General features: G+C 49.6%; 9 protein-coding genes across 9 annotated transcripts; 4 read left to right on the forward strand and 5 right to left on the reverse strand.

The window, feature by feature from the left end:
• Positions 1 to 126: 126 nt before the first annotated feature.
• Positions 127 to 979, reverse strand: CC1G_10355 (hypothetical protein). Its single transcript, XM_001840689.2, has 2 exons — positions 417 to 979; positions 127 to 366 (listed from the first exon to the last, which is right to left on the reverse strand). Exons 1-2 carry the CDS (start codon positions 880 to 882, stop codon positions 296 to 298), a joined length of 537 nt encoding a protein of 178 aa, XP_001840741.1. The 5' UTR covers positions 883 to 979; the 3' UTR covers positions 127 to 295.
• A 245-nt stretch (positions 980 to 1,224) lies between these two features.
• Positions 1,225 to 2,200, reverse strand: CC1G_10354 (hypothetical protein). Its single transcript, XM_001840688.2, has 3 exons — positions 2,143 to 2,200; positions 1,771 to 2,084; positions 1,225 to 1,711 (listed from the first exon to the last, which is right to left on the reverse strand). Exons 1-3 carry the CDS (start codon positions 2,173 to 2,175, stop codon positions 1,312 to 1,314), a joined length of 747 nt encoding a protein of 248 aa, XP_001840740.2. The 5' UTR covers positions 2,176 to 2,200; the 3' UTR covers positions 1,225 to 1,311.
• Positions 2,201 to 3,530: 1,330 nt separating this feature from the next.
• Positions 3,531 to 6,019, forward strand: CC1G_10353 (copper radical oxidase; the record flags this gene model as incomplete). The annotated part of the gene is made up of 11 exons (XM_001840687.2): positions 3,531 to 3,689; positions 3,744 to 3,834; positions 3,894 to 3,955; positions 4,007 to 4,134; positions 4,196 to 4,282; positions 4,336 to 4,366; positions 4,421 to 4,782; positions 4,849 to 5,027; positions 5,086 to 5,265; positions 5,330 to 5,592; positions 5,672 to 6,019. 11 exons carry the CDS (start codon positions 3,531 to 3,533, stop codon positions 6,017 to 6,019), a joined length of 1,890 nt encoding a protein of 629 aa, XP_001840739.2.
• Positions 6,020 to 6,207: 188 nt separating this feature from the next.
• CC1G_10352 (hypothetical protein) lies at positions 6,208 to 7,893 on the forward strand (the record flags this gene model as incomplete). The annotated part of the gene is made up of 1 exon (XM_001840686.1): positions 6,208 to 7,893. One exon carries the CDS (start codon positions 6,208 to 6,210, stop codon positions 7,891 to 7,893), a length of 1,686 nt encoding a protein of 561 aa, XP_001840738.1.
• Positions 7,894 to 8,440: 547 nt separating this feature from the next.
• On the forward strand, positions 8,441 to 9,901 carry CC1G_10351 (hypothetical protein; the record flags this gene model as incomplete). Its single annotated transcript, XM_001840685.2, has 3 exons — positions 8,441 to 8,626; positions 8,673 to 9,669; positions 9,728 to 9,901. The coding sequence occupies exons 1-3, from the start codon at positions 8,454 to 8,456 to the stop codon at positions 9,899 to 9,901; spliced, it is 1,344 nt and encodes a 447-aa protein (XP_001840737.2). The 5' UTR covers positions 8,441 to 8,453.
• Positions 9,902 to 10,078: 177 nt separating this feature from the next.
• Positions 10,079 to 12,436, reverse strand: CC1G_10350 (other/FunK1 protein kinase; the record flags this gene model as incomplete). The annotated part of the gene is made up of 4 exons (XM_001840684.1): positions 10,079 to 10,780; positions 10,841 to 11,025; positions 11,088 to 11,755; positions 11,811 to 12,436. The coding sequence occupies 4 exons, from the start codon at positions 12,434 to 12,436 to the stop codon at positions 10,079 to 10,081; spliced, it is 2,181 nt and encodes a 726-aa protein (XP_001840736.1).
• Positions 12,437 to 13,612: 1,176 nt separating this feature from the next.
• Positions 13,613 to 16,496, reverse strand: CC1G_14752 (hypothetical protein; the record flags this gene model as incomplete). Its single annotated transcript, XM_002910728.1, has 3 exons — positions 13,613 to 13,759; positions 13,824 to 14,540; positions 14,910 to 16,496. The coding sequence occupies 3 exons, from the start codon at positions 16,494 to 16,496 to the stop codon at positions 13,613 to 13,615; spliced, it is 2,451 nt and encodes an 816-aa protein (XP_002910774.1).
• Positions 16,497 to 18,522: 2,026 nt separating this feature from the next.
• Positions 18,523 to 19,670, reverse strand: CC1G_14753 (hypothetical protein; the record flags this gene model as incomplete). The annotated part of the gene is made up of 4 exons (XM_002910729.1): positions 18,523 to 18,542; positions 18,623 to 18,756; positions 19,026 to 19,081; positions 19,173 to 19,670. 4 exons carry the CDS (start codon positions 19,668 to 19,670, stop codon positions 18,523 to 18,525), a joined length of 708 nt encoding a protein of 235 aa, XP_002910775.1.
• Positions 19,671 to 21,306: 1,636 nt separating this feature from the next.
• CC1G_14754 (hypothetical protein) lies at positions 21,307 to 22,017 on the forward strand (the record flags this gene model as incomplete). Its single annotated transcript, XM_002910730.1, has 4 exons — positions 21,307 to 21,363; positions 21,499 to 21,619; positions 21,669 to 21,728; positions 21,788 to 22,017. The coding sequence occupies 4 exons, from the start codon at positions 21,307 to 21,309 to the stop codon at positions 22,015 to 22,017; spliced, it is 468 nt and encodes a 155-aa protein (XP_002910776.1).
• Between the last annotated feature and the right edge of the window lie 113 nt (positions 22,018 to 22,130).

Consider the following 22,130-nt stretch of genomic DNA (forward strand, 5'->3'; position numbering starts at 1 on the left):
GTTTATACCGTGCGCCAATAGTACAACGACATTCAGAGATCAGGAATAATGCGCATACCCCCAGCACAACCATTAGTCCGGTCGACCCTAGGACGTCGCACCACTCACGAGAAACACCTCCCAGGATTCGAAGAGTAACTGGCCTTCCAAGCCTGTTTATTACTGTGGTGTGGGGTCATGAACCAGCACGCCCGGACCTCCAATACTACACTACAAGTGCAATAACGACGTCCCGCGTCGTGTTTACACAATCCCAAATATCCTGCCACCCTTGTGGATGGGAATCCCGATCTTATCACCGAGCACTCGCAATCTGGCGAGCAGCATGGGCGGTCTCTATCCTCGCGGCCGAGGTGTGAAAGACAGCTGGAGCAGCAGTTTAGCATTCGAAGTGATGTCACATAAACATGACGCACCAAAGCAGGACCCAAAGAGGGCAGCGCAGAACGACCTCTGCACCAGCTTCGACTTGCCGTTGTTGGTCTCGTCGTCGTGCTGGGAGTACGCGCTGGACGCACTGCTCTTCGCACTTCTGGGCGTTAAAGGAAGGGTACACGTCGGAGACAAGGTTTCCACTGAAGACGAGCGGATCTGCATGGGTTCTTGCCTCTGCATCTGCTGCTGTTGACGCTTCCGCTGCTGCTCCTCCTCCAGCTCCTTCCAGGCACGCCGTTGTTTCTCGAGAGGGTACCGAGGGACTTTACCTCCCGCTCTGGGAGAGTCGATGACGAATGCTGAGAGAGAGAAGGGCTGGAAGTTGGAGGAGCCCGAGGATGCTGTCAGTTGCCCTGCCAGCGGGGGGAGAGACAGTGGGCTGGGCCTTCGAGGGATGTAGTGTCGGTGATCCCGAGGGGAAGATGGTGGACTGAGAAGTTGGGACATTGCAGAGTTGGATTCTTTGTACTCGAGGGGGGAGGTTGATATCACCAGGATATTGTCACCAGGACTGAGCGTTGGAAGGCGAAAGGTCCAGAAGGTTGTTGGCGCTGTCGTTTTATATCGTCGGAGCCTATTGGGCGCACAGGCTGTGCACCGAGCGACCGAACAGTTCGGCGTTGATGAAGACAGGGCTGATCATGATGTTTATCAAGGCCCAACCCAGGCGCTTACTTAGTGAAAGCGATGGCCCTCAACGGTAGGAGTGTAGGCTCAGCGAGTCACACCAGGACTGACTATTGAATGTGATATGTCTGTGATGAGCAAGTTTATCCGAGGCGGAGATTTGGACAGTGTACATTCAATTTCAGACTATAGTACACATTGACATTGATTAGGATAACTCTGACTGCATGCAGGGACTACTGTCATTCCTTAAACCAACTCCCAAGGCTCTCCAGGGGAAGAGCTGTCAGGGCCGACAAAGTACAAGGACGCTCCGTCGAAGGTGGACGAGCACCTTTCCTCCGCGTTCTCCGCGACTTCGATACCAGCAATGGCTCCGCCCTCGAGCTCGCCGAATTTGAAGGTCCTGTAGGCTCGGGTAGGAATGATATGGCCCAGGTAACTGTCGACACCGACGTAGAGACTCTCCTTGATGTGAATGACGACGTCGTCGCTGTTGATCATGATGGCATCCTTAGGGGTCTGGGGAGACGGGTTACGGATGGAGACCTTGAAGCGAGTCCTCTTCTCCTTGGAAGCGTAGATCGCGTTGCGTGTCTCGTCGTAGAACCAGAAAAGGTGGGGAGCCGTCTTGGAGCGAATATAGTACCTAAGCAAAGAACAGTCAGCGCTCAGCACCTAACCAAAGGGAAACGCAGGAAAACTGACCAGTTTCCACTGACGTGATCAACGATGTGCAAGGGCGGGAAAACGCTAACGCCCCTTCCACTTCGATCGTACTCGAGAGTGATGAAGAGCCTTCCTCTGAACTTGTCCGAGATGCTCTTGATGTTGCCATCGACAAAGAAGTTGTACATATTCCAAACCCTGATGTCATGCGTGTAGTACTGGGGCGTGACACGCGTAATTGACTTGGTGATTGGGATAGAGGAGGTAGCCTCAGAGATGGCTCGCCACCATTCATCAGCAGTGGAACGATTAGCGAAGACGAGACCAAGACGCCAGGTGTTGTCGTCTTGGACCTGTGAAATTGAGTGTTAGTGAGTAGGTGTAGTAAGCTCCACAATGGTACAGGCGTACGTTGTGGCAGTAGGCGTAGAATGGGGTGGTCATCGTAGTGCGTAAGGCAGAAGTGTCGATGTTTTCGAGCTGAAGAAATCGGCCCCTCACTTGCATCTTTATATACCTCACAAAGTTGACTTTATATGCTATTTTCCCGTTATTTTTCTCGGGGGTTTGGTGCCTCCGGTTAGCATTGTATAGGCGAAGGGTGATACTACAGCCTTCCATGCCATCTAAAATGACATTCTATGATACTTTCCAGACGTTATACTCCTCTTCACCCCGCATCTGACAAGTTTCTCGCAACCGGGAAGGAACCAATGATGTCAAACGCGAAACCGGACATGTTACTCTCCGGAAGAGAGGCGACAGGGGTTGCCCTTGGGCGAATAAGTGGGACTTTAATGTTCCTTCCCTCTGTCCGGCCGATGAGGTCACTGTGTGTCACAAGGAAGATCGTAATCAATACACACTCTTACTCCTCTGTTATCCGACTTGCCTGCCACACGCTGAATGCAGATCCGGTTGCATAAACGGGATCTAATCTCAAGAGCAGTTTCTACGGATGTGGAATACCATGAACCTCGCGGGGAGAGATCGCCCTTCTCTAACCTGAGTCGTCTCTTTTCTCTCACCTTTAGACACGGGTATCTGGATCAAGCTTTACATGTGACCTCCCTCTGACAGGATGTATTTTCCCTGAGTGAATTCATGATTACGAAGAAGATGGTCATGGAATGTGTCGCTTTACAACACCTGTTGGTCGGCAGCCAATGACTCCGTCCTTGGTTGGACGCCAATCTATGAGATGCATATCAGGCCATTGAAGAATAGTCAACGCCTGTCGCATGCGCTGAAATGCATTCTTCCACATCAAGGGGAGCTGTTGAGTGAGGAATGCGAGCACTAATCCTACCGAAGCCCAGGAGTTATACGCTACTTGACTCACCAATTTGTCCTGACGCGTGTGAGGTCAGAGTTGTCTGCCCTATGACGCACCTTATAACTAAGGCTTTAAGCGCTCGCTTCTTGAGCAAAGGCCTCCATATCAAACAACGTCAAGCAAGGTTTGTCGCGCCTGATGCCATCAACCCGCGTCGACCATGATTCAACCAATGGCAGCCATCCACAACGTCGCCACCTCCCCTACCGCAGCACAGCAGATATTCCCAATTCTACTTATTCGTTCTCAAATCTGCAATGAATATGTTATTGCTGCTGGCATGTCCACAGCGATAAAAATCTCCGGTCACATCGCTTGAACTTGAAATCCACAACGATACCGATCGATTTGCACAAGCGCGACGGAAGCGTCGACTCGGAGGCGACTCTTTGTCAGCCTCCCTGGCCATAGCTTGTACCACCACTGTTCCTGGGCTCATCTGTTTCTTTGTCGTCCAGCTCTAATGGCATTCATGTGGATCCGAAACTTGCTCTTGGGCGTGGCGACCACACTCCCGATAATACGAGCGCAATCAGTCCACGACCCGCCTGGACAGCCACTGCGCAAAGGCTCGCCCGGAACATTTGAAGTCATAGGAAACTCCCTGGTTAGCGGGCAACAGGTGAGTGAATTTCCCCATTTGTTCTGAGGGGAATGAATCGAGAGGCGCGCGAAGTTATTTCTTGGGAACCCCGATGCCGTGTACATCATCGACAAAGTTGAGAACAACCCCGCCCAGATAAATGGGCACCCCGCTTGGGCATCAGGTTTGTGTATTGTAGCGCCAGCGTATGAACAACCATGCTAAACCTATTCGTCTCTTCAGAATGGAAATTGAGCCATAACGAACAGCGTGCGATGGATGTAATGACGAACACGTTTTGTGCGGTAGACAACACTGTCGTTCCTATCTTACCCCCGATCTCACTGGTACTACAGGGCGGTAATGTCCTAGGCAACGGGACATGGATAAATGTTGGGGGAAACCAGGCGGTTACTTATGGTGGTGCGGAGGCTCCTCGACAGGATGGTGGGCCACCCTACGACGACCCCGATGGAAGACAGTCGTAAGTCGGCCACTTGCGCTACCGTGTTGGTGGGCCTGGCTTACATCTCTTCGTATGGCAGTATACGCCTCCTCGATCCCTGTACCGATGGTCGCTGCGACTGGAGGATGTCGCCGCACTCCTCAGACCAGAGATGGTATCCTACCTTGTAAGCCCTTTCCTTTTCACTGGATGGAGTAAGGTTCATATATCCGACTACAGGGAAACACTGGAGGATGGAAGCATCATCATTGTACGTCCTGACTTAACTAACTCTCCTCCTCAATCATCTGACATCAAGTTGTAGATGGGAGGATGCAGATGGGGAGGATACGTGAACGACCAATTTCAGGACAACCCCACTTATGAGTTCTTCCCTCCACGGGGGAACGGAACTCCTATCCACTCACCTATCCTAGGCCGAACTCTACCGGCAAATCTCTACCCTCTAGTCTGGCTACTCCCCTCTGGTAAACTTCTCATTCAATCGAACTGGGAAACCGCGATTTTGGACTACAAAACCAATCAGGAAGTACGTATTGATAATATACCAGGTGCGGTGCGCGTGTACCCAGCTAGTGGCGGAAGCATCATGCTGCCTCTTACACCGAAGAACAACTATACTGCGACTGTAATGTTCTGTGGTGGCGTGAATGTCGCTACGGATAGGTACGTGCTGGGTTAATAACTTGAACTCTCCTGAATCTACAACGACTCACCCATCGTCTCAATTAGGTGGAACTCCAAAGACTTTATACCGATCCTACAAGCCCCATCACGTTCATGTGTGAAGATTAGCCCCGATATCTCAGGGTCTTACACGCACGACGATGAACTCCCTGAAGGACGAAGCATGTTGAACCTCATCCATCTCCCCGATGGAACAATACTGGGACTCAACGGAGCTGCAATTGGTTCGCATTCCGGACCCGTGTTCGTCTTTATCTCTGACCTTACCTTGTTCTGATGTAGGAACCGCTGGATACGGCAATACCTCCTGGACAGTCGGTCAATCATTCGCAGATCAGCCTGTCCTTACTCCAGTCGTCTTCAGAAAGTCGGCAGAGGTCGGCCATCGCTGGACTAAAGACGGATTTAGCGCCAGTACCATCCCACGGATGTACCACTCCTCGGCAACTCTTCTCCCAGACGGTGAGTTTATCGCTTATCTAAGAGGGTTCCCACTTATAGGTACAACATGGCTTTACTGCTGTAGGTTCGGTCCTCGTATCAGGCTCCAACCCAAACTCCGATTACAGAACTGGAGTCCCATATCCGACAGAATACCGAACGGAGGTGTTCTACCCAAGCTATTACCACAAGCGTCGTCCCGAGCCTAAAGGAATACCGACTTCCCTTGGATATGGGGGACCTCGATTTGATATCCGACTCTCTCTTGAGGATTTACTCGGGAATATCGCCAACGTCGACAAGACTTCGGTGATCCTCATCAGAACAGGCTTCTCAACGCACTCCATGGTGAGTCCATTTCTTTCGTCGATCCCACATCACCTTCTACCATCTCTTACGGTCTATACTAATTTCAACGCCTCAAAAGAACATGGGCCAGCGCTTCCTCGAACTTCGCACAACGTGGACAGCCTTCCAAAACAATGGATCAGCTGTTGTCCACGTTTCCCAACTCCCGCCTAACGCAGCATTGTTCGCCCCAGGACCTGCGCTTCTCTTTGTTGTTGTCGATGGCGTCCCTTCCGTCGGTGTTCAAGTTATGATTGGGTCTGGAAGGATTGAGAACCAATATGTGGATCAGCCAACTGACTTGCCTGCTTCGCGGTTGGTAACCGCGGTTGACAAGGCGAAGAGCGATGAGGAGAGCGGCTCTGACCGGACTACAAAAGGAACGACTGTGGTGTTACTTGCAGCGATTGTACTCGCGTTGGTTTGAATATCCATAGCTTTGTTCCACGACGCGAAAAATTAATAGGGGCGAGACGCGCCAGGAGGTACTTCATTCATGTGATTTTAGACTGACTAAAACAGCCGAGTCGGATCTGTCCGAACGAATCCCGGAAAAGCCAAACTTCACCTTCGTCCCTCTCCACCCACTGCGTCACCGTTCGCTAACGCTAACCCATGGACCCCCTCTCCGATCCTCGACATGCCGTGCTGGCAAATCAAGATCTCTTAAATGAGATCTTGTACTTCCTGACATACGACGGGTCGAACAGTGAAGGGTCTAGCGATGGAGACTCACCCGATTTCCAGTACTGTCTACGGGACCTCTATGCAGTTTCACGGGTATGCAGGGCTACTGTGGACGTCGCCCTAACACGCCTTTGGGGCGATCTTCCGTCATTGATCCCCCTACTCTCCTTGATTCCAGGGTTTGATAAGGTGGATAATCTCTATGTAAGTGCTTCATCCATTGGTCGAATGAAGCGGCCTGACCCAGCGGACGACGAATACCAGTACCTCCGATCGCCCCGAGGAGAACTGCATGACCTAACCCGATTCTCCTATTACGCCCGCCGAATCCGACGTATCCATATCCAAGGCTGGACCGACTCCCTCTCATCGCAAGTGTACTTCGCATTCCAACGACTCCACGATTCCTCCGACTCGCCTCTCTTTCCTTTACTTGAAAGCGTCTCCCTCAAACGACTCAGCGAAACATCACTGCTATATTTCAGCCTTTTCTTCTCGTATCCACTCCATTCAGTCGACATAATTCCCAAGCCGACTCAACATCTTGGAGTTATGATTGATATCGACGACTTCTTCCGGACTGTCCTTCTCCAGTTGCAGGATTGTGGCACTTCTCTCACCCATCTGCACCTAGAGCTCCCCGCGAGATCTCTCTCCAATATTTTATCCTTTGGGAGGGACATCCGTTTCCAGTCGGAGAGCTTGCGAATTCTGCGCGTCGGTTCCAAGTCTAGTCAAGGAACGTGTGCGGCATCGATCATCTTCCACTCGCTGACTCCGATCAGCTCTCCAGCACCAGTCTTTGACCTGTTCAGAGCGCCTCGATCGCTCACGGAGAGTGAACTCACTCGACTTATAATCCCTGTTTTGAAGGGAGGCTCCACGACAGTTCAAATTTGCGGTGATGCCGAGATCCTTCTTCGCAAAATCCCCTCTCATTTCTACGGCGGAAATTGTACGGAATTAGACGTTAGGCTTATGGGTGGGGAGGGTAACGGGCCTTCGGAGATGGAGACCCTTTTCACCACAATTGCAGAGAGAACCGTGTATTCTCTCCGGAAGCTAACCGTCAGGTTGCCTGCTGGTCACCCGATTAACGCCAGTTTCCTCCCAATCGTGATGAAGACCAGCGCCGAGGAGGTAAATTTATCGGGGCAGGTATCTTTGGACAAGGACGGCACGGGAATGGATGTCATTGTACAAAAGATTCTCCAAAGAGTGTTGGAGAGGAAGAGTGTTCGCGTCCTCCGTCTCCCAGAACCCCTCTCTCATCCATGCACTCTTGTAAGTCTCGAACTGCTCTCCCAAATCCCAGCACTCAAAACACTACGCCTACCCATCGACTCTTCCCTCACACCGCAATCTTTCTACCACGATATGGCCAGTCTTCCGAGTCTCAAGCCGTGCAACTTCATACGCCATCTCGAAATTCGCGAACTTGGATCTACCCCTCTTCCGGCCGCCTCATACAAGGATATGGCGTTATATTTGAACCGCCTGGTCCCAAATTTGAAGGACCTCAAGGTGATGGGGGATGTCGGAGATTCGATTCAGTCCTGGATGGAGGTCGAGGAGCTGCGAGTAAAGTACAAACGACATGGGGTTTCTCGATAGTCCAAGTCAATAGGCTACGATCGGAACCGGATTCATGGCTTTCTTTGAACATTTATCGACCATCCATCTTCGAAGGATAGAGCGTCCGCTTCAGTCTAGCTTGTCCGTCGACATCCCCATATGTAGTACCACCAATGCCTCCCACAGCCATCATGATGTTCAGTCCCCGAGACATGGGAGACGAAGTCTATGTTCGAACTTGTCCACCGCCGGCCCTTCGCGGAAGATAACAACAGATGCATTTTCTGCTAGATATCAATGCTTCTCCCTGGACCGCCCCCTCAGTACACTCCGAATACCAGCAGCGCCCGTCAAGTCCAACCCACCATGGAGCCCGTAAGGGTGATCTTCCATATTGATGGAACCGTCCAGACACAGCTTTGAAACGGTTTGAGATCCCGAGCGCTCATAGCTTCCAACAGGAAGATGTGAGACGAGATTTTATGTTTTCCCTGTGGGCGCAGTTGATCGCGATTGTTGGGCAGTGGGGGAAACATAAATATCCGACTTTAATTTCGCTCATTGGCGACTATTCACCAATTGCGACACGTCTCCGAACCATGCCAGGTCCTACAACCATCCCACTCTGTTCGACTTCAAAGCTTCTGCTGGGAACCTTGGGCGGTATTTCCACTGCTGCTGCCTTCCATCTGTATCAAAAGTCGCAGAGCTCTGGCAGGGTGATACCTGGAATCCCCATATTGGATAACACCTCTGTGCCACGAAAGTCAAGGTATGCAGTTTCTTATGCTACTATTGCATGATTGACACGAGTGAAGGGATGAAACAAGCACAATCTACCAGACGGTGGCGAATGACACCGCCCTAATTGTCATCAGTGGGCTGGACACAATCCCGCACCTTTATTCCCAATCAAGTCCGGTTCACACATCCCTCCTTCATTTGGAGAATTACAAGGCTCTAACGAGTTGCGACAATGCTGAACGGGCGCTCGAAGTTTTGGACGAAGCCTGGGTTCCCAGTTTACTGGAAGCTGCTTCCGAATCGTCACAGCACTCCCTACACAGAAGGCTTCAAGTTGACGCAGAATTCTCGTCGTTATTCCGTAACATTGGCATCAAGGCTCTCAGGTTGAGCCAACCATCGAACCAACCACTGTCCGACTTTGTTTTCCACAGCGTTTTCCGCGCCACGGCTTCCGCATTCCTCGGACCCACCTATCCCATCGAAACATCGAGTGACTACCTCACGATTTTGAAAAGCCACCCCGTGCTAACATCGTCATCGTTCAAATCCCCGTCGGGCTTGGAATTGGAAAGAGCAAGATTGGGGGTGATGAAGTCGCTGGTCCAGTATCTGGAGGAGTGGTGGTATCTGGATGGATACGGGGATATCGAGGGAGCGAGCCCTCTGCTGTTAAAACTGCTGAGAGTGGCGAAAGAGGAGGAACTGGGTATTGACGAAGCCGCGGCAAACCTTCTATTCATCCTGTATCATATCATCCTTCCCTCTTGGACCGCATCGACTCGTATCCTTTCCAGCTACTTGCACATGGTTGAGCCTCGACCTTCCCTCCTAGACCCGACGGTACTGGCCTCGTGGATTGACGACACGCTTGCAACACTTCGTCCCGGGTATTATGGCCCTCTACCCGCACGCAGCCTCGGATTATGTGTGTCGGTCGCGGTAGGCGAGAAGGAATACAACCTACCTCCAGGAACACTCGTCATCGATAGTTCAGCACTTGCTTGCAGTTACTCCACGGTGTCGAGCTCCCTGCTTGAAAAGGGAGTTGCGACGAGGCCGTCCGAGCATGTAAGTTCCTTCCTCCACCGTTTGATGGCCAAACGATCGTTACTTTCTTCGCATCTAGGGAGCAACCTTTGAATTGGCGAGAACAGTTGTTCGAGCCGCCATTCTCAAGTCATCCGAGCACCTTGAGATGTCTATGATTCCAAATGAGAAGGTCAAGGTTCCGACAGGTGCTGTCGGCAACCGTGTTCTGCTCGAGCTCAGAAGATATTCGCCAGTGAATGCGAAGTCTTAAATACACCTGTCATAATTTACGCTAGTATTCCATTCTGAGGCTGGTTGGGAGTGACTCTGCTAGGCTAGGTAGCTACTGGATGTAATCATAACAATGAAATCACAATTGGATTCAGGCACATTCCGACTAAGTAGCAGCTTATATGTACATAAGTGATGCACCACGAAAATATAGTACCTAAACCTCGAAACTATTCCCCTGGTAAACCTCGTTCTCGTACACATGATTCTCGTCGTCCAACATGTCTCGTGCCCGCTTTTTGTAGCGGTCCTCCTCGTTGTCACTGTCGTCGACCTTTCGCTTCTTCCCACCCCAAATGCCTCCTCGTGGAATATTATCAGCCCCGCTAGGTTTTAGAACACCACGACTGTCATCCTCATCTTCATCCTCATCTTCATCCTCATCTTCATTCTCGGCTTTGTCAAAACCATCAATCGCCTCTTGGAAGATTTCCAAGACCTTCGCGTAGTGTTCGTCCGCCTTGGCCACAAACGCCTCCAGCTGTTCCTTATTCCCGAGATAGGTGTCCTTTTCAAAGGCGAGGTCGGAGATGTAGTCCAGGAACTTGTCAAGGAGTCCGCCCTTGTCACCCAAATGGCCCCAGAAGGGGCTAACCATGGCGTCCAGCTCGTCTTGGTTCAATCCCTTTGCCAAGAACTTCATCTTGGCTTGGTAGACGTCCGCCATGTTGTCTGAACAGATATCATCAATGATCTTGGGCCTGGGGGACTGCTTCACTCCAGGCTCCTTGTATACCGATAACACGTAGAGGAAGCTCCAAAAGAACGACTCCAAATCATCCGTGTGGTCATGCGGGAATGGCGGGACATCCGGGTGGTAAGTTTCCGCGATGAGCATCGACGTGAAAACTTTCGTTCCCTGTACACTGCAGTGTCAACTGTTCTCAGTTAATCATAGAAGGATCACTTGTCCACTTACGAATTCGCAACTAGCGATGGCATGGTCCTCGTTGGCTTCAGGATGGCCGTTTGTGTAGGTACCCAACTCGGGGTCAATCACCACCCCTTCCCAACCAGGTTCCGCGTCCTCTGTCCCGAAGACGATGTTGCGAGGGCTGATATCGCGATGGATGATGTTCTTCTTGATATACATTCTTTGGTGTCCTGTAGTGATGATGTCAGTTAGAAAAAATTGACAAAGTCATAGCCAGTAAGTGAACACGTACCCGCAATGGCATCTCGAAATCCACATGTAAGTTGTTTGGCCGACTCAAATCCCAGGGCGCAGTTGCCATATTTCTCCATGGAGAATCGGTAATGGGTAAACTCAACGTCGGGCATGCGGTAGCCTCGGAAGCTTGTGGTTGAGACACCGATGGAGTAATCGACAATCTGGCACACGCCGGGCAAGTCCTTTCCAGCAAGAAGGAGCTCATGTTCCCAAGGTCGAGGGAGATACTGACCCGCAGAGCCACCCGTATACTTCCACGCGTCCTTCACGATGAGATGCTTACCCGAATCATCCACAACATGGTACAGGGCGTTTGCGGGGCCTTGCACCCCAGGCCTGATGCTGATTGGCCCCTTCCCGACGACATTAAGGAGTGTGCATTTGCCCTCCTGGTTCTTCATACGAATATAGCCTTGTCGAACGCGCTTCTGCCCGACTCGTCCCCATTTCCAGAAGATATCAGGGTCAAAACCGGCAGCAGTGGGATCATGGGACGATAGGCTCAGGATTGTGCGCACGAAGGTCGCTGGGCGCTCGTTTATGTTGATGGAGGGCGTATCGATGCATCCACTTCGGTCGAAGTGGAACAGACGCATGTGGCCACTTTGTGAGAGAAGGAGCATGCGGAAGAAACGGCGATGAGGCTGCGCATAGAAAATATGTCTACATCGAATGTCAGCACTATTGTTTGAGCAGAGATGGGATGAAGACAACGGACCTAGCCAAAGGTTCAAAAATATTTGCTTGCGATGCACGGGGTTGGAACTCGGTATCCGGTTGGACCACGCAGAAGAAGATACTCCGCTCGTAGCTTGGGTTAGACGGATCTTGCGCATCAGCAGGGAGATAGTCGCCCTTTCCAGTCACACAGATATTAGGCACAGGAAAGTCACCCTCATTGAAGTTCTGGATCGCCTCGTTAGAAGTCACCCAAGCTTTGCGCCCGCCGCCAAAGGTTTTCGCCAATCCAAAGTGGGACATAATGTGCTCGATGATCGTCTGATAAGCTCGTATAGCCACAGGCAGCTCTCTCTTTGCTGACACGCCTTTCCAAGCGTTCGCCTCGGTGCTCCAGTGGGGCGAAGCCTTGTAATAAGAATTCAATCGGGCAGTTCGAAAACTAGTCGCACATAGCGCATCGGTAATGGACTCCTGGGCATGGATGGCACTGATTTCAAGGTCAGTGGCATTTTTCAAACGACGAAGATTCTTCAAATCCTTGGAAGGATCGACCCCTTCGTGATAAAACATAGTAGTAGGCTCAGCAGGCTGAGAAAGAGAATCTTTGGACTTGGCCGCAGAGCGTGTGGCAGCCTTGCGAGGAGGTTTGGGAGCCGGAGACATGGTGGTAGCGGTTCAAGAGAGGCAGAACCAATTCTCGGGGGCTTAACCTGCTTATGTTTGCATATGTTTTTGCAGAGTTGAGGGAGACAAAGGAGACTGATGGAAGTCAACCCTCGAAGTTCTTGATTAGGAAGGTGGTTACCATCGAAATAATGAAGGTCAGCGCATCCATCTGAGCCACTCGCAGGACACGGGCCACCGGTGCTATAGACTTTGGATTTTCCAAGAGACTGTCCCATCCCCACCCTGCTAGCGGTTCTCTGGAGTGTGAAGCATGGCCAAGACTCGAGAGTGAAAGAGCGACGTCTCGACCAACGATTCACCGCGACGCGACGCGATATTTGTCATTGTTTGGCTGTAACCACCGCCTGGCAATGTTTCTCGACCGACACTAGAAAAATCGTTCAACGTCAAGTCTCGTACTAAGTCTCGTACTTATTTCACCTCACCTGAGGCATACACGTAAACATTAGTAATTCGCTCGGATCGTATCAGTCACGGTGTCATTCAAGCCGGTCGAAAGGCTAGACTAGGGTGATCTGATTCAACTTAGACGAACTTAACCTACTTGATGTGTGGGCCATGTCGCAGGCTCCTGGCAGGGTACGAGTCCGTTTCTGGATACTAATGCTTATTATAGGGTGTGTCTCAAAGAATATACAACATTACAAGCCAATCTTTCTCCGCAAGTGGCTAGTTGTGTACTGTTCCATGAGCTGAAGTATCCCTCATAGATAAACTGATGGCCTGTAGTAATCCCGTCCTGTAACCATAGCTTTCCTTGGGACACAATTCTACATACAAAGTGTTCGTGCGCAAAATATACTATGCCTTCCATGTCATACGTATGTATTTCTCCTTCGTGTGACCGAACCTGCAATGACTTGTCGATCCGCGTAATTGTTCTGTCGGGAAGATGGATGATGAGCATTTGAGGCGCGTTGCGCAAAGTTTGCTTCATCAACAAGCGGGACCGGCAGTTGTGGCACATGCGCATTGCCTCCGATAAATAAAGTCTGTCCATTCCTTGCTGGACCGAATGTATTTGTCTCTGGAAAGGAACCCCGCAGTTGTAGATATTATGAATATGTACGTCTTCCTGGAAGCATGTTCTACACTCATAGTCGACGGAAAATACCGCATGAGGGACGTTGAATACTTCATCTGTTATGTACATCACGCAGGTGTAACCGCCCATCGGAAAGTTTTCTGGGGATGTCGCTGACAAGGCCGATCGCCACTTGTCACGTACGCTCTCCATCGTGGTGCAACCGAGGGCAACCGAGCGGAAGCCCGATTCCAGGGTTTCTCCGTAAGTTCCTTCTAAAGTCGATAGATATCTGCTCCATCTACTTTTATTTTTGGACCACGATGAGAATAAAATTACTAGGAGGGCGTCGTATGCACAGCTGTTGTTGGACCACTCGATACCTGCCATCATATCGGGCATACAGGAGGTAATAGTTGTTGGAGGTCCCACTTTAATGCGCTTCCTAGTTGTGGAATCTTCTTGCTGTCCTTGCTTCTTAGCCTCCTTATTGGCTCCTCTTTCCAGCATGAAAGGGTTAATCTCGTTAATGGGTACAGATTTAGACCCTTCGGCAGAGATGTAGTTTGAAAATTTGCTTTGCGTTGTAGAGGCGTTGTCTTGCGAGGCGCTATTGCTTTCGTTATCGATGATGGCCCATTCCTGTTGAGTATGGTCGTCCTCTACCCAAGGGCGGCTCGGGCTCCATTTGATAGCATGGTGCACTCCGTCAGGTACGTGATTTGCCCCTTTCCATTTCCTGAATTGCGCGATCAGTTCACGCCGATGGGATCCGTTGATTGTATTTGGAAGAAGATCGTTATACCTGAGATCGGTGATAACATTAAGAACTTCCAGAGATCTGAATTCATCTCTCATGGTGCCGTTAATGCCCCCTGTAATAGGTTGTGTGGAGAATTCCTGGACGATCACAGTGCCTTGTGCAGAGACACCTCTTGAAAGTGCAGTGTAGAAGGACTGGTGGGTCTTGCAGGGACTAAGGTCGACCACGTTATATTGACGAGTCTTCCCTTGAGATGCAAAATCTGTCATTGAGAAATTAGGCAATACCTCGACCTGTTTTCTGGTTATCAGAACTTTCTCGTCAGTCGGTAACGAACATAGGACATGGCTAACTGTTGTGGGGAGTATGGGTACAACGTTCAAAGGGAGACCTTCAAACTGGATTGGAGTAGGTGGATTGAGTAATTCAACAAATAACGTCTCTAGCACAGGTTGATTCTTGGATCCCTTTCCACCTTGCCATCCGTACACACAGCCTTCTTGTCCTTTTGTGATACACAGTTCTGTTGCGTTGTTATTTCGCAGCATGATGGGGAGTCCAACACAGATGCCTATTTTACCTGGAACTAATTTATCTGTTGAACAGCACGGTTGATCCCACAATGTTTTTTGCAGACGCGGCGTGATCTCTGTGTCGCATACCAAGTTGCGTATTCTCTCCCGGTCGCTGTTATCAGATTGTTGCACAAATTCGTCCTCCGAATAGAAAAAGCTCAAGCGTTGCCCTGTTTCCTCTGCAAACCTCGCGGATCCGATTCCATTGATGGTGTCTTTTAAGACGTTTAATGTGGTTATTACCGAGACGTTTCGGAACTCCGGATCTCGGATAGACGCCTTTCCGGGTAAGGACGATGAAATCCGGGATCGAAGGAAAGCAATATCATTGGTCGTGCATGCCTTGTATCGCATGTTTTCAAGTGCCATTCGAAGTTTCGCGTCGTCTTCCGACTGGGCTGTTTGCCTCATATTTTGCTTCAGTATTACCACGGTGGTCACTTCATGCCATATGGATTTACCTATAGACGCCTTTTGCTTACGAAGAGTGTTGCCCGACAGTCCGACTTGCCTTCCATATAACGAAGCAGCTTCTCCTCCCATAGGTGGTGGTAATTGCGCAAAGTCGCCCGCGAAGATCATACTTAGGCCACCAAAAGACGTATCGGGTGTGTTGAGTACTCTGCAAAGTCTGGCGCTTATCCTGTACAGTTCGAATGATGATACCATAGATATTTCGTCGAAAAAAACGTAATCCACCCCAATTAGTTTCGATTTTACTGCGGCCATGCCTGCTCCGGATCGGTCATTGATACCAAAGGCGGAGTGATATGTCATACCACCAAGAAGTGCAGCAGCAGAGCCTGTAGGTGCTACCACGATCAGTCTGTAAGACTCTCCCCTAGACTTGAAGAAGTGCATCAAGGCCTTGAGTACTTGGGACTTCCCTGTCCCACCCATCCCTCCTATATACATGTTCAGTCGCTCTGCATAACTGTCGGATGCGTGGTTCGCCACTATTCGAAATGCTTTTTCCTGCTCATAGTTCAATCCGAAGGCTGACACGACGACGTCGATTTTCCTTTGAATTACCGGATCATAGATGGGGTCTTTGGTGAGGTATCTCTTGTCGGTTATGAAAACTGCATTACTCGGTATCCTCGTGCGACCATGAGGGGTGTCCTTCACGGTCGCGGGGATTGCCTTTGATCGAGATTCCATTACTTCTTGGCGCTTTCGCATTACTTCCGCTCTCCATCCTGAAGCGGGCAAATATTGAGCAGACGTCCTGTTAAGCACGGGTTCGTTGTGTACCACGGCCACTGGTTTTGACCACCCTGTATTATTCAACACTGCTGCCATGCGCTTCATTGCATTCATCCGATCACCGTAACACTTTCCCAGTTCGTCTCCGGCGAGTATCCCGTCTCGATAAGAGCCTTCGATTATTTCGGATAGTGAACCTGTCGTTCCATTCTGATCGTCACAGGGAACTTCGAAGTCGTCATCATTAGGATCGAACCAGCTGGCATTGGGTAGGTTGACATCTGCACCCGATTTGAGCTGGGCTCTGAAATCGTCGCGTGCGTCTAGGCATTCATACTTTAGATTAATGTTGCTTATTATCGCTCTGTATCGTGCTCCTATGGCAACTCGACTCCAAGCGGATGGCCATTCTTCGCCTGGATTTCGCAAATCAGTTCCTGATCTCCAAGGGACGAATAAGGTCAACATTGTCACGGCGTACTCGCTCTCGCTTCCAACTCCGGGCCTCGGAATTGTACCTCCCAAAAGATTTGGTACCACATATTCCATGGCAGTCGTGTTGATTCTTAATGCGTGTGATTTAGCAAGAGGATGGCCAGGAAGAAACAGAAAGGTGCCTCGGGGAAGTGTCTGCTTATCACGATGTGCTGAAGAGATCTGTACGCGCTTGCAGCAGCGCACAAAGTCATATACTGGCAATGATTCTACCACAGAAGGACGATACACATAGTCGAACGTGTGTGAAAGCTGGACGTATTTTCCCTGCTGCATGATCACGGCTACCTTATCGTATCCTGTCTTTTGGATTTGTTCATCATGGAAGACACTCTTCACCTCGTTCACATAACTGGTCCAATATAAAGGAACGAAGGTGTGGTCTGTATAATGGTCTGGATTGCCCATGAGATATAACGCAATCATGGGCGCTCCAAGTTCCATCTTCGCTGATACCAGATTCACAATTTTTGTCATGAGCCGCCTGGCCACCTCTTTTGCTTTGACGTCACCCCACATAATATTGGTATCCCTCGTGAGCACTGTTCTTATTGCATCAAAGACTACATGAGTTTTCAAACCGGGCTTGGTGATATAGTCAGTCACGTACACAATTACAGCTTTAACAGCTGTCCCCGACAGTAAACTCGTAACGTCCGTGTTACAACCTATGATATAAGTAAGTAAGGGCGTCATGGTGTTGATCCATGCTTCGCCTTTTTTCAAAGCAAGGGCTCCGCTTGCTGGATCAACCTTAGTAGTTGAATGCAGCTCCCGAGGGAATCGTGCTCGGCATCGTTTCCACTTATTGTCTCGACAATTGACATAGGTTTGTTTCTTGCTGAAGGAGCCGTCCTTGTTTCTATTTCTATCGCAGTCGTGCAGATTGGACTTCAGGAATAGGTCGTCTACGGTTTCTCGGAAATATTCCCACCAGGTCTTTGTTCGATCACAATCAGGACATCCTTTTGGATGTTCATTCGCGCACCCTCTTTGAGGAGGTGGAACGGGAAGAGTCATTGTAGGATCCACGTATAGGTTAGATTTAGACCTTTCTTCAACGGTAGTCTTCACGTGCTGAAGGCTACCAGTCAAGAATTCTCCTACATGAGCAGCTTCTAGCCATTCCACTATCTTGCGTTGCCATTTTGAATCGTTGAGAATCCTGTCACGGATTACTTGGGGACTGACACTGCCTGAAATCCACACGAGCATATGAAGGTGAAGGGTTAATCGACCCTGCTGTTCAACTGTACCGTAATAAGCGCTGGTGGGTCCGTAGGCGCCTGGTTCGCGTCGATTTTTCACACCCAGAACTTCTGTAACGAATAAATCAACAATGAAATGGAAAAAACGAGCGGCAGCCACAGGATTTCGACAGATCAACCGCAGACGTTGATCGTATGGGAGAATGTCCGGGGTAAATTTCTCATTAGTAGCAGCAAAGTATAGACACAGGGGATGCTGGATATCCGCAGGAGAAAGTGTAATATACCAGGAAGGGCTTCCTCGTAACGCGACGAGGGACCAAACCTCGTTTCGCATATACTTCTTATTCGTAATTGATCCATTTACCTTCCCCATTATATGGTCGAGGTCATGAAAAACCCTCCAGCACTGTTTTTCCATCGTTGTTTCGGGCCTTACCGATTCGCCATTGGCCATCCTGTTAACTAGATTCTGAAGAACGCCGGGATCGACAGACAGAAGACGGGAGGATATGTCATTGAACTGTGATCTATCGGCAAGTAGGTGCCCCTGGTTCTGTGCCTGCGACATTTGCTCGTGACTAAACGCAACAAAGGAAAAATTAGGATCCAACTGAAACCTTTTGTCGTGATAGAATAGGAGATGGCGTTTGTGAACTTTTGGGGATATTCCTGGAATGGAACCTATACCTCCGAGCCCATATGGGAACAGCCAAGGAAACATCTGAGGATAGATATTAGGGCTATTCCAAAAGCTAAGTGGTTCCGATTCGTGACCGACGACCAAGAATTTACCCCGTCTGTTCAGATGCTGAAACGCTCGAGCCTTTAGAGTTTTAATCGACATATTTTCTAGTTTATCACCTGTAATCCCGTGAACCGTGAACGTACAGTCTCCCTCTGCTGTACCGTCCTCCTCATCCTTATCGAATAAACTTGAATTTTCCGGTGACTTGTTGGTGGTTGAATGAACGTATTCCACCGCAACGGGAGGTGCATCTTCAGGATATGATTCCAGGTTTTCACTTGATATAGCTACGTCTGCGTAGTCGGAATGGTTAAGGATAAGCCATTCGAGGGCTCGTCTTACTTCATTTCTCCTAACAAGGAAAGGGGTTCTTTTCATATCTTCTTGGGTGGGAGGAGTTGGGCCTGTGAAGAAAATAGCGAGTACCTCCTGTATGTCATCTTTTGGTGGTGGAAGTATACTGTAAACTCGAGGCAGGGGAACTTCGAAGCATATCACGTTCGCTTTCATCTTCCGCATACCCGTGGATACCTTTGCCCAGCATACAGAGTGTCGAACTCTTGCAACCAGGAGGCGTTCTGCGTAACGCAGACAAGCGAGCTCTGGAGGAACGGTACCAAGCCAAAGACCTTTAGCGAGTGCCATCTTTGGTACTCGATGTTTACGGATACTTGTTCGACAGGGGGTACACACCTTATCACATTTTCGATCCAAGACAGGACCTTTGCAGGACTCAATGGCCTCGTTCGTATTGCGTCGCTCTTTCCGTGTTACCCCGGGAGATTCCAAGACATGAAGCAGGTTTCGAATGCTGGAAATCGGGAGCATTGACTTCGTGGAGTGCAAGATACCACATACGGCACATCCGGACTCTTCAAATACGGAGGGACTGAGTTTTGCACAGGCACCACGTATAATTCGTTCAGTCGCCAAGTCATCAAGCGGCAAAGGAGGGAATTTAATGTCGTCCTTATCTGTGATATTGTCATCAGGTAAGTGGACAGGAAATCTTGTTTTCCCGGATCGTCTCTTATTCAATTGCCTTTTAACTAGCCTTTTACCCGGAACAATCTCCAACGAAGTCACATATCGTGGGCATTCGGCGCAGTCGTGGTCAAAAAGTACAGATTCAATGTTGGCTCTGTTGCGTCGTCCCAACGAGATCTCGTGTAGTGCAGCAATTTTCTTCATTTGGGGAATAGATAAGAAACAGAAGAGTCTGTATAAAGACAGTGAGGCAGTCACGACGATTTTATCGTGCACTTTGGGTCTAGTACTTGATTTGAGGTCATAGGATACAAATCGTAGACTGTGCCCAGGAAAATCAGTGGATTTGTGACCGGAAGTTATCAGTTTGTTGAAATCGCCGGTAAAATCGACGTGTTTCGCTGCTCCGCCTAGCGATGGTGTATCAAAAAAGGCATTATTGTCGAGGTTAACCAACGCCGACTTTCTGTTTTCCAGGCACCTCGATGGGCAGGCTTTTTGATCTTGATCAACACTGGTAGTGTTCCTCCAGCACATTTCAATCACGTCCGACGCAGATATGCCAGCAAAGAGCCAGTAAGTTGCCAGAAAAACTAATGGTAACTCGAGACACCCACATTTGGGCAAAGATATGGAGCGACCCGTGAAAACCAAGTACCAGCGCTCCATCGACCAGCATTGGGAGACAACGACATAAATTTCCATGGTGTTCAGGAATGCCGCACACAGTCCGAGGATAAACATGAGGGCAGCCAGTGAAGGAGAAGAGAAAGAACAGAGAGGACAAAGGTGCGGTTCACGAAAGGCGAATCCAACCTCTGTGTGTCGTTGTTTCCATATCGGGCCGATGTCCGATCCTCGACTACAGTGAGTAAATCAAAGCCGATGAGCAAGGACTGAATGCCTTTCCTCTCCAGCTAGATTGAGAGGATATCGAAGAATTTGATCTTTACGCGTTGCCTCCGCATGGCCCGATATCCGAAGATCTCATCTCTCCCGTTCTCTTCCTGTCTCATATCGATGCAATAATTACATGACTGTCGATGAGACACTGGAATGCAATTAGGGACGAAGGAGACGCGCGGATGTTATCCGCTGCCATAGGAATCCGGTCTTTCATGGTGAGGATCACCCAAGATCATCCCTTACGCAAGTGCGACGGAAATGAGGCTACCTAGGGAGAGGGAGGTGACGAAAAGAAAAGGACGGGATTGGAGATTCAAAGTGAAATTGCGTCAAAAAGAGTGTGATTGACCAAAAAAGAATGGAATGGGGGAGCAAGAGTGAGAGATACGGGCGTCATTCACTGTTTTCCTTGAGTTGTGATGTCAATTCCGCCCAGTCTCCACGCCGGCCGTTGATGGGCGGCTATTAGAGTTAGGGTCAGTTAGCTGCGCATAGCGGAGATGCTAGGGTGAGAGTTGGTGGTTAGAGTTGAGCGCTTAGGATTGGGTTTAGGACGCGCCTTCTTCGAAATAATTTGAAGTCGCAATGCTGACAATGGAGAGAAATCACGCCTCCACCCCTGCCCCATTCTTTCGAAGGGGATCCCACTCTTTTTCACATCCTTTATTCGTATCTCCTAATCCCATCATCCTCTTTTCGTATATACTCGCTACCCACATACCGTTTCGGATACCTTCAATTGCCCCTCCGGACGGTCCTGGGTAACCGGTAAAGGCTAACACAGGCGCTCGTTGAACATACTGGGTCACCTGTCATCTTATTAGTCAATAGTTGATCATTTTACGTCTTAACTGTGAAGGCACAATATAAGTTCAACTGCTGACGCGGCACCTTGACCACGAACCTCTTTTCTTCATCCTTAAAAAAAATCGAAATGTCCGAAAACGCATACAACGCCTCTGAACCAGTGCTCAACGAAGATCCACAAGGAGTATGTTTGCTCACATCACTCGTTCTAACCAGTAACCTAACGAACCTTCTTTGGGCAGGTTGACAGCAACATAGCTGTGGCCAGCGACCACCAAGAACCCGTCAATGCTGACCATGAGCTGCCTGTCAAGTTCAGGACGATGTTGGCAGCCTTGCCCCTTCCGTCGTTCTCCCTCGTCCGAGATCCAAGAATACGGCTGGGAAGGCGCCCTATTATTTGAAACCGTCCAGGAAAACCAAATTCATTCACCGCAGCAGTATGTAAAATTACTATTGTTCTGAGCTTATTCTAACAGGGTTGCACAGGCTTTCCAAAGCTTGAACATCGCCGCCGAGATCGTCAACTCGCGGCTCGTGCTGCTGGATGTGAGTTAACCATTTATCTCTGTATTTATCGTCTCTTGTTTTGCTCACTATTAATCTAGATGCCGCTATCGCCCGGACCAAATATAGAAGCGTTGTCAGTCGCCTTCAGCAGCTCAGTAACACCTTTTTCGATATCGACGATGTCCTCAACGACGACGATCGCGATAACACTGACAAGCTCAACCACATTTCAATGCTTATTCAAAACGAGTTGGGAGCTGATTGCATTTGGGATTCCGGTGATTCTGACTGCGCTTCCTTGGGTGGAATCCCGTCCGACAGCGAGTAGGAGCTTGCCTGTAAATGAGTCGTATCGATGTATTTTGTTGTTACCTTTGCACCTATAATTCTGTGATGTTCACCTGTTCCTCATCCTGCGAAGGATTACCTTCCTGCAAGTGC

Source organism: Coprinopsis cinerea, assembly GCF_000182895.1.
Source record: "Coprinopsis cinerea okayama7#130 chromosome 7 map unlocalized cont3.7, whole genome shotgun sequence".
NCBI classification, from domain to species: Eukaryota; Fungi; Basidiomycota; class Agaricomycetes; order Agaricales; family Psathyrellaceae; genus Coprinopsis; species Coprinopsis cinerea.